General features: G+C 43.8%; 1 protein-coding gene across 1 annotated transcript in view; it reads right to left on the reverse strand.

Moving 5' to 3' along the window:
• FAM13A (family with sequence similarity 13 member A) overlaps positions 1-15,876 on the reverse strand; it is a 131,269-nt gene extending 115,393 nt beyond the window's left edge. Inside the window, exons 1-4 of the mRNA XM_086611526.1 lie at positions 15,850-15,876; positions 12,398-12,587; positions 9,321-9,530; positions 1,067-1,247 (exon numbers count right to left, since the gene is read on the reverse strand). Coding sequence (XP_086467652.1) covers positions 1,067-1,247; positions 9,321-9,530; positions 12,398-12,587; positions 15,850-15,876 — 608 coding nt within the window. The remainder of the gene's footprint in view (positions 1-1,066; positions 1,248-9,320; positions 9,531-12,397; positions 12,588-15,849) is intronic.
• Between the last annotated feature and the right edge of the window lie 1,213 nt (positions 15,877-17,089).

Consider the following 17,089-nt stretch of genomic DNA (forward strand, 5'->3'; position numbering starts at 1 on the left):
TTAAAAAAGTCTACTTCTTTCTACTGGCTACAGAGGAAGCCTAGGGAGATAGTCTTATTTGGAAATTAAACTAATTTAAGTCTCATTAGGCAGCTCAGTATCATTCCACAGTGAAATTTTAAAAGGATCAACACAAATCTGACATTTTCTTCAAGGAAATCACTTGTCTCTTTTCACAGACACCACACATCTTTCAAGACTCATGATTGAACTAAACTCCCTGTGTGTCTCCCATGGCTTACATCCTGGATGCCAGCCAGTGGGTGTACTACAGGCAAGACTTAGGTGAAGATGCTAATGATGCACTGCATCACAGCAGTGACTCAACAGAAACATTCTTACTCAAGCGTGTTCTTATACCTGGAAGTAACTCTTCTTGCTACTGCTACAAGCTCCACTAGCATGTACAACATTGTCTTCACCACAAGCACCAAGGAACTGAGCCCGATGAAAGAAACTAGTAAAACTAGAGAGTCCAGTAAGAAGTCTCAAGAGGCCAGTGGAATAACCTCCAGAATAACCTGGCCATAACCTCCAGACCAGTTTCTAAATATACTAGAAGGATCAAGAGCCCAGAATCATTGGCATCTTGAGGACAGACATCAGATCATAAGGCCAAACCTGCAGAGTAGGCAGTATCTATCTCTAGAAATTATACAGAACCTAGGTGCTGCACAGGAGTCCTTTTTCCCCAGGTACCCTTTCTCAAAGCCTTCTGCAGAGAAGTATCCATATTATCTGATGGTAAAGGAAGAAAGCTGTATGAGCACAAGTCTCCTTGCATTTTTACAATCTGAAGGCCTTTCACTGTTACACTCCTGCTCTGCTGTCGACGCAGCAGTAGAAAACTGACCAACTGTTTAGCAAAATAGCGAGAGGAGATGGGAGAGCAACTCAGCTCCCATGCAGTTCAAACAATAGCTTTAGCACTGAAATTTGTCACAAAGCCCCAGTCATTACCTCCGTTTGATCACCCTGACAAATCAGATTCTGAACTACATTTCTGGCCATTTGCTCCATTACACTCTCCGTCAACATATGGGGAAAAGTGAAAACACCAACTTACTGAAAGCAGTTTGGTCCAAATACAGTGGCAAGATTGCAAAGGTTCATCCTGTTCTCTACATGATGTTCAGCAACCTTTACCAGGAACTGGCACAGATACTTCAGCAGGCAGTAATGAGCATCAGGCAGTTCTTTAAGGAGTTCTTTCAAGTTATTTTCCTTCTGCATGTCGTTTCTAGTGTCTAGGAAAAACAAGAGAAGAAAAAACTATGTATATGGTTTTCTACATTGCAGCCAATTTACTTATGTGGGTGAGCAAGTAGTGGGATCTAAAATGTAGTCTTATTTCTCTTCAGAGACACAGAATCCTCCAAACCCCTCAATTTTCCTCAGGGAACCTGCACTTTTCTCCTGAGGTTCACCTTGGCCACCACTGGCACTGTTTCATGCTTACCTTTATGTTCCACCTGTTTTTCTGAGCAGAATCAGCAGTGGATACCATGGAGCTATATATATACATATATAGCTCCATAGCTAACAGCATTGGAGTATGTTTATTCCCACTGGTACATAGCTATATCTGCTTTAACTCCAGCTCTATCAGATCTCCTGCTTCCATGCGTTTTCTGGATGTTATTTCTACTTCCCAAACCCTGTCTCATACTCTGTTTTAGTTTCCCCTCCCATGAAAGAAGAAAGCAAGAACAGCAAAACAAAGTCTCCTGAAATGCAGGTGGGTGTTAAGAGTAACAGTACTACAGTACTTTCTGTAGGTACATTTTATGAAAAGCTCAATTTTGTATCTTTTGTCAAGGGGGGGGGAGGGGGGAGGGCGGGAATAGGAGGGAGGGGAAAAGGAGGGGGGGAAATTCTTTGAACACAGCGTAAGGTACGTATAAATGCTTCAGAAGTTTCATCTTTGTTTCTATTTTTCATTTTGCAGAAATATTCCAGGGCTGGATGGCACAGTATTCCAGGGGTAGAGTACTTTGAAAAGCGGTTAGCTGTGTAAATGAGCAGTCTGTACAAAAATATCTGAAAGTCATTCCTGAGAACTCAACCATTAAGTTGCAATATGATTTCTGTTTACAATCTGACATTTTTGTGGCTGATAAACAGGATGTATCCTGCATATAGTTTTGGAAACAAATTAGTTTTGTACGTATGCAGCTGCCACTTCGTAAAGTTGAACTTGCGGGATTTCATCTGCTTCCAAGCTTAGGTTTCCTGCCTTACGTGACTGGCATAATACAGTACCTGGCTAGAAAAGCTTTTTTAAGTTTTATATACATGGAGAATTCATTTCTGTATATCTGTTTTGGTACCACAGACTTAATATGAATTCTTTAATGACAGCAGGCCAAAGTCTAAAATGCCAGTCAAATTACAACACCAGATATTTCAACCAATTAATTATATCCTTTTCTTCTACAGCTAAGAAATTAGCTCCTTCAGAAGAATTAAATATCAAATATGCATGAAGCAGATGAGCAAAAATCTTATTTGCTTATTTATCGCAAGTATTTATTTCAAAAATTTTTTAGAGCTATACAGAATAAAAACAATCATGACTTCACTACTATGAATCAGCTTGGTAACAGTAAGAAATCTGATTTATTATTTTTATTTCTGCAGCAAAATTTCAGGATGCTTCTGAAGGCTGTATTACATGGAATAACAATAAGGAATTTAATTGGATTTGTATTTGCACTGATCAAAGTGGACTGGACAGTCTCTGACTTGATTACTAATTACCTTTTCATGAAGCTTAAAGAACAACAAAACACAAGTAATTTCCACATAGCCAGAACATTAAAATTCACCTCCTAACATACTTCTCTTCAGATAACGAAACAAATCACACATAGTGTTTTCTACTATAAATTGCTTGCAATTATGATAAGGAAAGTCAAAGCCATCTCTAGAAAAAATGCACCTCTTCCACCACCATCACCCCACCACCTAATTAGGGAATGCCCTTGAGAACTAATTGCCTCTCTGAGCTTCCCACTGGGGCTTTAGACTGACAGGTACTTTTCCGTTTACTGAAAGATTTTTCCGTCCCTTCCAAACTAGAAAGATGCTAATAACCTCCACAAAATGTTCTGAACACAGGTTTGCCCTCTGACAACAAACAAAGCTATTGGCCTCGTGGCATCAGTTGTGTTTGGTGGGTAGGATGTCCCTGCTCATTAACCACGATATATTATGTGGTGCGGATCAACATCAGAGATGCTTATCGCTGGGCACAGCGAAGCCATTGTTCATTTCTGTACTTTCCAGAACACAGACAGATATCAGATCATAAGATCTTGAGAAATTACCCTAATTGAAGGGCACAGAGACACTGAACAACATGAGGCAGCAAACCCCATTTACTGAGCCATGAAATTCCTTCTCCTTGTGAAATGGGAGAAAGAAAATATGGCTTCCTTCCCTCTCCTCCTTTTCCAGTGAAAAAGTAAGGGAAGAAACTCAAGCCTTTCTCCCAATACAATCCAAAATTCAAACTAAATTGTTAATTTTTCTGCTGCTGACACTTATTTCATGGATTTCAGCTTCATTTTTAAAAATCACTATTACAATTTGTGGTGAATTTAGAGAGTGACATGCATACACAGTACTCCATGTGCTTTGTACATTTTTCAGCATAAGTGTACCTCTGCTACCCATGACCATATTACTCCAAATAAAGCAGCTTTTCAATTTAATTAGAGACCAAAATTAGTCTTGAGTCACAACAACCAATTGCTTGGAGCATTCTTCCTCCTTTTGTCCACTTGCTAGACAATTTTTCAATTTGCTTCAAAGTCAATCACTAAGGTTTACTCAGCTGGTACTGACCATCAGAGAAACGTTAGAGCACCAGGGCTGTTTATGCTGCCACGCAGACAAGCACCAAGCATACCAAAGCCCGACGCTTACGTACATGCCTAATTTTGTGAAGTACAAGCTGTCTCGTGGAAGTCAAGACTACCAAGTGCAGTCTTTCTTATTCAGTCAGATTACAGAGGGTGGCATGAAGCTAAGCATATGCTTCAGTCTCTGCAGCATCCTGAGACGAGACAAGCGAGCTTGTCAATATCGGAAACAGTAGAGTGCCAGATTTTCAAAGGCAATTCAGGAACCTATATTCAAGTCACATTTCCAGATATGCCCAGCTACCAACACACTCGTGATTTTCAAGCGCAGCACATGAAGCGCTTTTGAAAATTTTACCCAATACAGCAGAGAGAAGGAGAGAGCAGTAAAAGAAGGATGAAGGTTAAGGGGAAGGTGCTCTCAAGGCAAAGGCATTTGTTTTCTTATTTTGGCAGCCTGCTAGAAGCCACGTGAAGCAGATGGCACTCCAGCAGATATCTGCAAAAGAAGCCTAGCTAGCTGAGCAGCCAGGAAGGGCTTGAAACCAGGGACGAAATGGCGGTTTCTGGGCTGAGGAAGGGAACAAAACCAGCAGCCTCAGGCCACATCTAGGCTCAGCATCCAGCGGACACAGAACACAGCGTGACAGAGGCAGAGGGCCAAGAAAGCCAGCAAGGGCAGCGTGGCACCTCAGAACTGACCTAGGGGCTTGCTACTGAGGGACAAGTCAAGGAGACAACTGAAAAGGACAGGCAGTCTCTCTAAAAACATTAATTAACTAGAAACAGGAGCCTCAACAGTGTAGGAGGCACAGACACATTTGCAAGGGTGTTTTCAGTCTTATTTAATTTCAGTATACACCCACAGATCACAACAATAGGGACATATTTTCCAATGGTTCATCCTATTTCTGAACGTAGTGAGTTTCTTTGACATGCTACAGACACGATCGAATTCCCCAATCCATCCCTCTTCGTGTTAGTTCTTCCCCCTGCAGAGCATGCTGCCTGACCATCACTATGGATGCCTGCAGACAGGTGTGTGTAATCGCTTTGCTCATGTCTCAAACGGTCTGACCCCAAACAACTCCAGCCTGGAAGCACTGAAACTGTATCAGCACAGTGCCGTGCCCTAGCTAATTATCTCTGCTGTGAGGCGAGGAAGAGAGTCTAGGGCTCAGTGTCACGCTACCACGTCTGCATAGCTTTCAGCTGCCTTGCATACTATCAGCTTGGACAGCAGACAGAAAAGCTTGCATCTGTCTGTAGCTATCAACGTGCCCTAGGATGTTAATCTCCAGCGCACAGGCAGCAGGTTGTACACTGGGCTGTTGGAGGAATCAAAGCATTTCTTTCCACCTCCACAATCCGTGGAAAGTGGGACTCCAGTCTCCCTCTGCCAAGAAGCAATCTGCTTCAGACACGATTCTGCCCCAGAGGAAAAAAAAAGCCACGCCTTGTTGCCATCAGTAGCAGAAATGCTGGAAGACCTCATCATAAGAAGGTTGTCATCACAATCCAACTTGAGACCCCTCACTCTGCATCATTATGGCACTTTGCAGCACCATATTTATGCTTCATTCCAATGTATCAGGAGCAGAGCACTCACTTCTTTTGCAGCTCTGCCGAGTGTCATCATCTGTATAAGAAATCCAGTTCCAAGAGTTTTTACTGCATAACAAACATCTTCTGCATATGGAAAACAGAAGTTATTTCTCTAGTTTGGAATTAGTCCTGAAAACACCAAAATGACAATAAAAGCCAAAGGAAATGGTTAAAATCGTGCCACAAGAGCCTGGAGAGCCACAGACATCTAGTGATTCTGAATTGCTGCAGATACTGTGGTTAAAGGGTCAGCTCTCATCTATTCATTTTCACACTCATTTATTCATTTTCACAATCACTGTTTAGGTTGAAATTCGACCTCTAAAATTCCCCAACACAACCTACATTTTTGGTTCTGCTTGTTCATGCAACTCAAACAGCTGCTGGCTGCTAGGTGTTCCCTAAAGTGACCTGTTGATCCAGAAGGGAGCTTCTCCTTCCCATCTAGCACCTCCCATCCCTCTCCTTGAAACCGGCAGGGCTGTTCATGGGCAACCAGACATGGCAGGCTGTGAGCAGGAGGAGGTATGTGAGATAGAACTTGCATCTAGCTGCTGCCCACTGAAAAAAAAAAAATAATCCTCCAGGATGGAGCAATGTCAAGAAGCCAGAGGGATCAATAGCATTCAACTTAACTAGACTGAGTACGAAAGGAAGACAGGAGCCCACATTTCACTGTGCCCCGCTGGAGAAGGGAACACAGCAACGACAACAACAAAAAATAAATTCACATACGGGAAAAGCTTTCTGTATGCTAAAAAGGAAAAGTACAACGGCAAACTGTCTTGCTGAAAGCAAGTGACCTGTGAAAGGGGTTAAGAGCTGTGCATACAGTTCCTAGTATGTACAAATGTCTTAAGAGTCAGTAATCACGATATAAAAGATAAGGAATGAAAAGCCAGAAGGAATAAACAAGCTCAAGCAGGGATTGTTGTATGGGAGCTGCTGATTTCTTCCAGCCGAGCTTTCCGAAAGAAACTTTCACTGCTCTGTAAGCATGGCCTGTTTTGCAGAGGCAGGCACGGCTCTGCTCTGCAGTGAAGCCTCAGTCACAAAAGAGATTGTGATGGACATTTTTTACCCCAGGACTCCCTGCAAGGAGCAGCCTTGACATTTGTCAGGCACTCTGAGGAGACTGGCCAACAAAGATCACTATCAGCTCCCACTGCCACTGCCCTTCTCCAAGGGCGGAGAGGGAATGTCAGGACACATCAAACAATATTTAGGATACGCTACGTGATGTTTTCTGGAACAGCATAGTCTTGGCGTTACACTGAATATTTATATACACAGCAATGCCTCGGGATTTGGGGGCAGCGTGCGGAGCTCCGTTTCACACGACACTGCGCAGGCAGCAGACAGCACGCCAAACCAGCTGCACGGACCTCCTGCACTGCCAATGGGTCAGATTCTCTCTTTTTCATAAAAGGGCAGATTATTTACTCTTTGGTTTGGTAAAGACTATACCCAGAATTAAAAAGGGTTACAGCTACAGGTAAAACTTACAATTTTCAGTCCAGCTATTTTTAACTAGAGGAATCACTCCCTAATAATTTTTATAGAAAGTAAAATAATTGTGTGTTATTCTCAGGCCAAGATCTCAGCTGGCTTAAAAAAATGCTGATACCATTCCCTGAAAATATTCCTAACATAATCCTACAAAACAATTCAAAAGGAGTGAATACAGAGCTTGTAACAGAGCTTGTGATTGCCTTCACTGTAGACATGCAGCAAAGTTGCTCCAGGTTCAAAGTTATTTTCTAATAACCTGTTGGCTCAGAAACAGCGTAGCCTACTTTCTTCATAGTTTACAAAAAGAACACCAAGGCACGCACTCTCTTGGTACCATTTTGCAACGAATACCCTTGTACACACTTTGATAAGTGAACAGATAACTGCTCCAGTCCTGCATAGCTGGTTGATCATTTAGCTGTAAACAAAGGCACATCTACCTCTTCAGCTAATCTGAACCCAGTGAAAGTCATCAATGTCTTTTGTAGCAACTCATTTATGCTGCACTTTCTACAGCATGAAAATCCCTGAGTTTTCTCCAAACCTTACAAAAGCCTTCCCCTTGCCATAACAGCCAATCTGACATTTTTCAAATAAGATTTTTTTTTTCCTAATCAAAATTATAGTGAGACTACAACTGGAGCTTATTGTGCAATACAGGCAAACTTAGTTATGGAGACACGTCACAGTTGGACTGACTCTTCCAGAATCGGGTTCATAAGTTACACCAGTAACTTTTTATATGAAACAAGAAAGCTTCGTGGGCACATCTGCTGAGTAAAGATATCCATCTCATTTCCACAGAAAGTACTGGGGGAATTTTGCATTTCCTGTGGGAAGAAGGAATGAATGAAACTTTCCACAAACAGGACTGTTCACAAAGTACATCGATAGTTCCTGGTGCAATACATCAATATGACCTTTGTGGGGACAGGGATGTAGAACAGCAAAGGTGCAACTTAAAACAAAATTTCCACTTAAACAGTGATTTCTGAGAAAGAACATAATTAAATACAGCTCATGAGTCAGACCTGGTGAAATCTACAAGACACAAAAGAAAGCACGGCAACGACCAGAAAAAAGGGGCTTTCTAAAAGAACGACACCTTCCTACATGACATTTCCTGAACCCTATCTTTGGGCCCCCGACAATTTTACTAAATGAGGAAGGTATTTTACACAGCCTACATAAAACCTGATTACAGCTGAAACGCCTGCACTCAAGGGAAGGCACAGAGCTCTTCTCCAGTGCATCCTCAACGGTCTGTACAGCCCTAAACAGCAAAGAAAGAAAAGACACGGTCGTGTTCTCCCTCCTCCAGGCAATGGTTAAACTTCGTCTCTGCTGCAGGCAAGAACAGCAGAAGGGAGACCTCAGGACAGGAGTGTGATAACTTTGCACCGTCTTCCACTAGGGATGCATGTTAGAGCGCACGTTCCTCCTCTGCGCCATGCGTCACATTGCCTGCTTTGCTGTGAAGAGCACATCTCTAGTAACATTTGTGCACTCTCTTTGCAGCTTCTTAGGAAGACAGCAAGAAGAGGCATTGACTGCCTGCAGCAAGACAAAAGAGCTGCCACTGACCCACGTGGTCAAGGAATAGGGCGAACCCCCATATAATACACATAACAACAACATGGACCGTCTGATACAGACAAATTAGACTGAGAAATCATTTGACAGACAGTTGTGCAAGTTTCAACTTTCTAAAGCAGAAATTATGTTCTTATGGTTGATCGACCACATGAAAGGGAAAAAAAAAAGAAAGCAAAAAGAAGTCTTCTAGGTTGTGCGCTATAGTGGGGAATAAAAGGTAAAGTCTGCTGTTACTTGCAAGCTGGCTCATTTTTTGATGGGCAATTACATTACTTAGTAAGAAGTAGAAACTTAGACAATGTGTGCTTTGGGCCCAATGGATATTCAATTTGATTAGCAGATGAAGTTTTTACAACTTTTCAGAGCCCATTAGAATGAAATTGCCAGAAATCACCCCAGCGAAACAGAAGCAAATCCGTGTCCTAAAGAGACTGCAGCTACTCTCTACAAGCTTGCTCAAAGAAACCAGCTGATCATTTCCATTTATATTCAGCAGATATAACTAGATTAGAAAATCATAAATAGTCCAGACTTTACCAACACATAAGAAACAATTTTCTGTCTCTTGTAATGGAATTGCACATCTGTGAGCACTCTGGGAGCAGGTGAGAGCTAAACTCAAAGGAAATGCAGAACAGAGCAGGTAAACTAAGAAACAGAGAGTATCGGTGATGCATACTGCATAACTAATTATTCAGAAAGAAAGCTCATTGAAGGGTGGAGATTTTACCTCTCACTTACCCTGGTAAAGCTGAATGAACCTGGGATGTAAGGCAGAGGTGATAATCCCATCTGGCAACTCTCTCAAAAATAATTTCAACAGACTGGCTGCTGAGTACACGTCACCATCTTTAACAAGTTCCACCTCTTCTCCACGCTCGTATTGCAGACGCAACTGTTCTACCATTTTCATGCTGCCATTGACTCTGAAGAGGCCTTCCTGTGTCATACCTGTAATTATGGATTGCACATAAGATTGATCTGAACTAAGACATTCCATGAAGAAACATGATGAAATGGATATTCTAGTGTGACTAATACAATGGAGGGCAATTAATACAGCACAGTTAAAACAAAACAAAACAAAACTGTTTTCCCCCCAGAAACCCCCTCTAGTCAAGTAATTGGATTATGATAATTAACAAACACTACTGACCAGATCTTGAGGCCTGAGATACTCATTGAGAGCTCACAAAACTCAGTGGCATTGCTGTAACCTCACACCATGCAGAAATCAATTGAGACAGCTGAATTTTGCATTGGTATATTTCAACAGAAAAGCATTCAAATTCTGCAAAACAGTTCTGTTGTTTCGCTTTTGCAAATAGCCTCTTACCTTGAGTAGGACTCTGCTAAATTCACACATATGACTAGTTCAAGCTTCACATCTTAGGGTAACAGCTTATCTGTGACCGTCACAACGAAAAACATCTGAATACGTGCTGATTGCAACAGTAACTCCACAATGAGCACTGCAACTTTACTACAGCAGAAAATCTCAGTGAGCAAATGTGTATTTTGGACAGCATGAAACCCAAAGTATTTTGCAAGGAAAAAGAAAAGGTACCAATCATTTCTGGCCAGACACCCCACATCCAGCAAAGGAGATGCAGAAAGAAGGAGGTTTCCATGGAGGAAGCCTGATGAATCATACTGTATCAAACATCACTTTCTAGACATATGCTGAGATTCAAAACCTTCAGTACAGTGTCTAAAGCTGAACTCAGTAAATTAATTTTTCTCTAGAACGCTTCCACCACAAAAATTCTGCCTTTTCTAATCATGTGTCTATAGACCTTCTGATTCTTCTTCAGAAGTGTAACACTGAAAGGATCAAAACATGTATGGTTTTCATCAGTTCAGAGCAGACATCACTACACAGCAGACTGACAGAATGCTTCCAGTCCAAGAAATCACACTGATGCAGTAAAGTTTGTAGAGAGAAATAAGCTCTTTTATTGGACCAGAAGACAAATTGACTTGTGGGGGGGATGGAGGGGGGGGGTGGGGAATGGACAAGAACTCAAGCATTTTACCTGACTAATATAAGATTCTGCTTACAGATCCTGTATTCACAACGAAACGCATTCTTATGTGACATGCTGTACTGCCATCTTGGGGGCAGCAGCAAACACCACATCTCAGTAATTTTCATTTCTGCAGCACTAAGAGAGCAAAGGACACAGTCCTCATGCTGATAAAACATCTTTGCTTGTCCTCAGTCATTTATGGAAATAAAGAGAGGCTAGAACATACTGGTAACAGTAATCAGGTACTACTAAATTCAGCATAGGAAAACTCTGCTTCAGGTATAAATTTGGAAATAGGCAGCTTAATGTAAACTTAGTTCAAGGACATAGCTACCCAACAGTCGGCTCAGCTTTTACAAATGGATAGTCAGTTCCTTATGAGCTAGAAGAGAGACTCTGAAATGGTCTGACTTTAAAAAGCCTTACAATGTCTATTAGAGCATTTTTGCAGAACAGGAGTTGTAAGACAACACTGAACAAACAGTAACCATGATTCACACAACACTGCCCCCAAATAGTTTGAATTCATATGTCAGCCTCTTAAATGTCTTCACAGTTAACTTCACCATTAATTCGCAGAAGAAACATTAGGCAGGCACAGGACACTCATTTCAAGAACTTCCCATGTAAGAGGGCATCTTTGAGATCTTGCTTGCACTTTTGAGAAAGAGAACAGATTATATTTTTATCGGGGCTGGATAATCACCTTGGTGTTCGGAAGCCTAGCTAATCTTGCTGCAGAGTAGAGGACTTGGCTTGTTTAGTTCTTGGGAAACAGTTGTGTGGGATTCAGATCTTTTTTTGGAACACAGAGCACAGCCCACAACTCACAGTCAAGAATGTTTGTCAGCTTCTGGTTTTGATTAAACCTAAATGATGCAAAAACTTTTTCCATCCTTCAGTGCCCTAACAGACCACTTTAAGGCAAGTCAAAGTAGATCAAGCAAGATGCTGCTGTGTAAAAGTAGCGTCATATTTTAAATTTGCACTATACCTTCATCCAAGCTAACTTTCAAGTCATGTTTGCATCTATCAGCTTCTAAGGGTCTATCAAGACACTGACATGGAATCTAAGGCTCTGCAACAGGACTGTCATTACTGAGTAGCTAGAAGAAAAACCTTAGGGTAAGAAGCTGCATCTGGTTTTACAAGATGAAATTATCTCCACAAAATCTTTTTCATTGCTGAACAACTGTCACAGGATACATACATCTGTGCACCAATGCTGCTCCAGATTTCTGCAAAGAAATGTATTTCAACAACAGGCACTAAAGTCCTATTAAAAGAATGCAAATAGAAGCTAAGAATTGGACACCTACTTCCCTGAGGGCATTAACAATAACTAGAATCTATCTGAAAACCTGTAAGAACATACATTCTTGTTCAGTAATGTACTCTGATGGGGGGGGTGTGTGTGCATGTGAATATCTCTATATAAATATTTCTATCTTCTCACTGTCAGAAAGTGTTAAGGACAAATGTTTTGCCACTAGAAAATGACACAAACCTTCACAAATGAAATGCATTCCATTTATGAACTGAAGAGATTATTTATGAGAGTGTGCTGCTTCGTAATGCCGTAGTTCACCTTTATAAACATCCTACTAAAAACTAAGTTCAGCATCAAGGCATAAAGAAAAAGCAGCAAACCACAGAAGCAATATTCTTCGCGTGTGGTTAGTGCTACAACCTCATTCAGCCTCTGTACCACAAAAGAGATGGATCCTTCCCTTTGAAGAGCCTTACATAATGAGTACTACTAAGCAAAAGTGACTCCACTAAGCTTACCATGCTGGGTGAGGTACTCGACTATATTCCACACCACTATTGGGACGCCATTCTTGCTCAGTCCCTGCCGCTGGAGCTCCAGAAGACTCACACCAAACACCTTTGGACAGGTCGTGTCCCTCTGCTTGTTCAGTGGAAGTGCAGCTATCTTTTTCATGTCCTCCTTCAATCTCACAGCTGATTTGCTTTGCTTAAAGCAGCAGAGGGGAAAAAAAGTGCATTAGTCACATTTGCAGCAGCAGGTTGCATAGTTACAACATAAGCACATCCATCAAAACTGGCTTTTACACTCCAGAATAAGGTTTTGGTCTTATTTCCTTTTAATCCAGAGGAAAATCTCTATGAAGTAGGAAAATATAAATGAACAGAGAAAAAACTAGAAGAGTAACTAATAGAAAAAGAATCTAAGTAGTCTGTAGTTAAGATAAGGGAGAAAGATACACTTTTTTATGCAAGCTTGTTACTAGAGTAACAAGTAATTAGGACTCTCAGGAGGCTGCTGTTGTAACTCATGCAGTTCAAACATGAACACAAAAAAAATCCCAATACCCCACCATTAGTTCAGGTTGCCTCCAGGATACCTGTCAGAGTTTGGGAGAATACTCTCGGAAAGGTTCACTGCACCCTTCCTCCAGATGCTGTTCCCTAGGGATTCATTTTGGCCACTGTCAGGTAAGATGGATCCCCATAGAACCATAGAATGGCATAGGCTGGAAGGGACCTCAGACATCATCTAATCCAACCTCCCTGTCATGGGCAGGGACGCCTCTCAACTAGACCAGGCTACTCAAGGCTCCGTCCAACCTGGCCTTGAACACTTCCAGGGAGGGGGCATCCACAACTTCTCTGGGCAATTTATTCCAAAGTCTTACCACCCTCGTACTGAAGAATTTCTTCCTAAAATCTAATCTAAATCTGTTCTCCTTCAACTTAAACCCATCTCCCCTTGTCCTATCAGTGGACACTCTTGTAAAAGTCCCTCCTCAGCCCTCCCGTAAGTTCCCTTCAGGTATTGGAAGGCAGCTACTAGGTCCCCCCGAAGTCTTCTCTTTTCACGGCTGAACAATCCCAGCTCCCACAACCTGTCCTCATAGCAGAGGTGCTCCAGCCCCTGGATCATCTTTGTGGCCCTCCTCTGAACACGCTCCAACAAATCTATGTCTCTCTTATGGTGGGGACACCAGAACTGGATGCAGTATTCGAGGTGGGGTCTCACAAGAGCAGAGTAGAGGGGGAGAATCACCTCTCTTGACCTGCTGACTATGCTTCTCTTGATGATCATGAAAGATCTGATGTTATGTTTAATATTTGCTCAGTCTCAAATTTAATTACCAAGGTTTTAATGTTAGAAAGGGACTATGTGATCTAAGCACATATAATAAGGGGGTTGGAAAACCACTCCACGATAAACCCTTAATTACATACATCCCATAGGTTCTTCTAAAGGCACAACATTCTCACAAGTTTTGAGTGGCAGTGACAGAGAAAACAGGAGGACACAGCCAATAAAACCCTAGGGAGTATCAAATATAGGATTAATTTATAGGATTGATAACAGGCAGAAAACTAAATCAGCATATGGTGTTGCAGGTTTGGAAAGACAGCTCAAGGCAGAGCAGCAGCATCTCCTACCACAGTTGTGATTTCCATATGCACCAAAGCATTATTTCACTAACATGGACAAGCACGGTACAACTCACCAAAGCTCACTCAAAAAAAAAAAAAGTTTTTCTATTGATGAATTTCCTCACGTTTCGGACACTGCAGGAACCGGAGGCCACTGCTACCATGGAGTTCAATCTATCTGTTTAGAAAAGCCACTACTAGCACAATGCTTAAAACCGAACTTATTCCTACTGTGTTTTATTAACAAACGAGTAGTAGAAACCTTACACATAGAGAATATTGTACAGTAACACAAAGAAGTGCTCAGATTCTTGCTTCGGTCTTGGTGCTTGATTGCATTAAGACAGATTTTAGCAAGGCATACGTCTTTTATTTTAAACAAACCCTTGAAATCTCTTCATTTGTGGGATGATATTTTTACTGCAGTCTGTAAGCAACATGAACGTCTGCATCAGTGCTGCTATTGAGCCTGACTGTCCGTCTTTCAGATATAAAATGATCTGGCAGTTCACTTCACTCATTTTGCTGTGTTTTTCCCATTAAACACGGCTATTTGGAGCACCTGTGTTCTATAGTCCCAAGTTCTACCCAACACTTACCTGATCTTTATGAAAGATGTTGCCTGTATACGTTTCATTAATGTTTTATTATTTGTGAAACAGAATTGCAGTATATAAATAAAACCAGCATTATTTTGACCACCTTATAAATATTTACGATAAACAGTACATGCATCAGTGTTTGAAGTAAAATCTGCCTGACATTAAAATATCACATCTCTTTTAAAAAGAGATGTTTCCATTCAGGATTAAATGAATAATGTACGATTTTCACTCCAGGCAGACACATGCCAAGGCAAAAATCATGTAGCCTGGGTTAAATTCAGAAGACAGCAAAAATCCTTTGAGCAGTTTCTGAGCAGCTGTGATGCTTAGAGAGCTTTTCCAGTTAAGGCCTCCAATTAGCCTCTCAGTCTCGCTCAGTTACAGGTTTCCAGCCTGTTTCCACTTCAGCGTTCAAAAACTTGAGTCATGGAGCTGGATTTACTCGGGGAAACTCATGATCTAAATTTGCAAGAGAACCAACAGACATTTCCCGTGTCCCAAAAAGAGGACATTTTTGAGCTTGTTTCAGCAACTGGAGAGGATGCGCCGAGTAGGAACAAAAAAACATGCACGGTTATCCAAAACATACATCTAACCAAAACCAAAATGAAATCACCCCCTCAAAACAGCTCTGAAACAAGGAGTTCAATGTTACGTGACCTTATAGATAGAAGACCTTATTTTACACAAGGAAAAGTTGTCGAAACGTTAATTCAACTGTTACTGATGACCAAGGCTGGAAAAAGCAACTTAACCCGCTCTGCCCAAAACCACCGCCACGTGCAGCCCGGCGAACACGCCGGGAGTTGAGCAAAGCCATTTCTATCTCACAGGAACGCGCTTTTTCAGCTCATCCAACAACCTTAACACCGGGCACGATGCAGCGCAGTTGCGCGCTAGCTTAAACAAAAAATAAAAAGGGGGGGGGGGGGGGGGGAGAAAGCCTGGAATCGCCTTTATTCATCTCCACCTTTCCCAAAGGAGCCGCAGCTGCCGAGAGGGCAGAGCAGCAGCACGGGACGAGGAGAAGGCACCGGGCCCAGGCCGGCCTCTCCCCACCACCCGCGAGGGACCGCGGCGGAGGGCGGGGGGGAGGCGGCAGCCGGCAGCGCGCCGGCCCCCGCTCCCCACGGCCCGGCTGATACGGGGATAGCAGCCGCTCCCCCGGCAGCGCCGCCCCCGTCCTCGGCCTCCCGGCGCGGCCGCCCAGCCCCTACTCACGCGTACGGCCAGCGCCCCGGCCCCCATGCCGGCCGGCGGCCGGGCCGGCGCCCGCAGCCCGCCTCGGACGCGCGCCTTCGCCGGGCCCGGCAGCCCGCTCAGGGCGGGAGGCCCGGCCCGAGGGCGCCGCCCGCCCCGCCGGCCCGCCCCCGCCGTCTGCGGGGGGAGCGGGGCCGGGGCCTGCCCCTGCCCCTCCCGCGGGAGCCGCCGGCAGGGCTCGGCGGGAAAGGCTTTCCCTGGCCAGGGATCCTCGGGTCATGGCGGACGAGGGGCAGGCCCCGCGGCTGTCCGGGGCGACCCCCTCCCGGCATCGCCGCCACCCCGGGCCAGGCAGCCAGTGGCTGCCGCTCGGTGCTGAGCGGGAAAAGGAGGGAGTCCGGGCTCCATCGGAACCGGGCTGCCGCCGAAAACACCGCCTCGGAACCCGCTTCCAGCCCAGCGACGGTAGCGGGCCCTTGGCATCGCTCACGCGTGAGCGCGGCCACAGTCCCGAGCGAAAATCCCGAGCGTCTCCTGCCCTCGCACGCACACAGGCTGGCGCGCAGTCGAGTCGGGGAGGCCCAACAAACCCCTGTGCCAAGGAAGGCTCCGACGGCACAGCCAGGCGTGCCGGGGCCCGGCGGAGCGCGACGCGGGGCAGCGTTTGGCCCGAATTTAAAAAGTGTGGAGCGGCGTACACATAACCCCGCCGTGATTTTCCATCCAGGGCTATGTCGGTGAAATAAGAGAAAGGTTGGAAGTGAAAACTGGAGGGAGGGAACACCCCACACAGCCGGTGGCTGCCAGCAGTCATGTCATGGCAGCGGTGGGAAGAGGGATTAATTCCCCCAGCACCCGGCTCGTTGTCACCGCAGGCTGGAAGCAGAGTTTGTCCTTGAAGTTTAAAGCACGTTTCAAAACAGCGCTGTGGAGTTGTGGTGTTTTAAATGTTTGACTCTTTTTTTTGTTTGTTTTTTGTGGAAGAAAAACGCACGTATGCTTATTTCTGTATCTGCTCAGATGCAAGCATTGCTCAGCAGGGCATTGGCGTCGGCACCGGAGTGGGAGCTAAGGTCTTTGGAAAATGCCTCTCAGAAATACTTGCCTCTGGTACAGGAATAAAAGAAAGTCTAGAGTCCAGGTAGGCAAAAAGGGAGGAAGAAGAACATTTTATTGAGCTCTCCATCAGAGGGAAAATGCTACCTGCAGATTTGAGTTTTCACCCACAATTTATTTTTTATTAGGTACTGCAATCAGAATT

The sequence above is a fragment of the Tauraco erythrolophus genome, chromosome 5 (genome assembly GCF_009769465.1).
Source record: "Tauraco erythrolophus isolate bTauEry1 chromosome 5, bTauEry1.pri, whole genome shotgun sequence".
NCBI lineage: Eukaryota > Metazoa > Chordata > Aves > Musophagiformes > Musophagidae > Tauraco > Tauraco erythrolophus.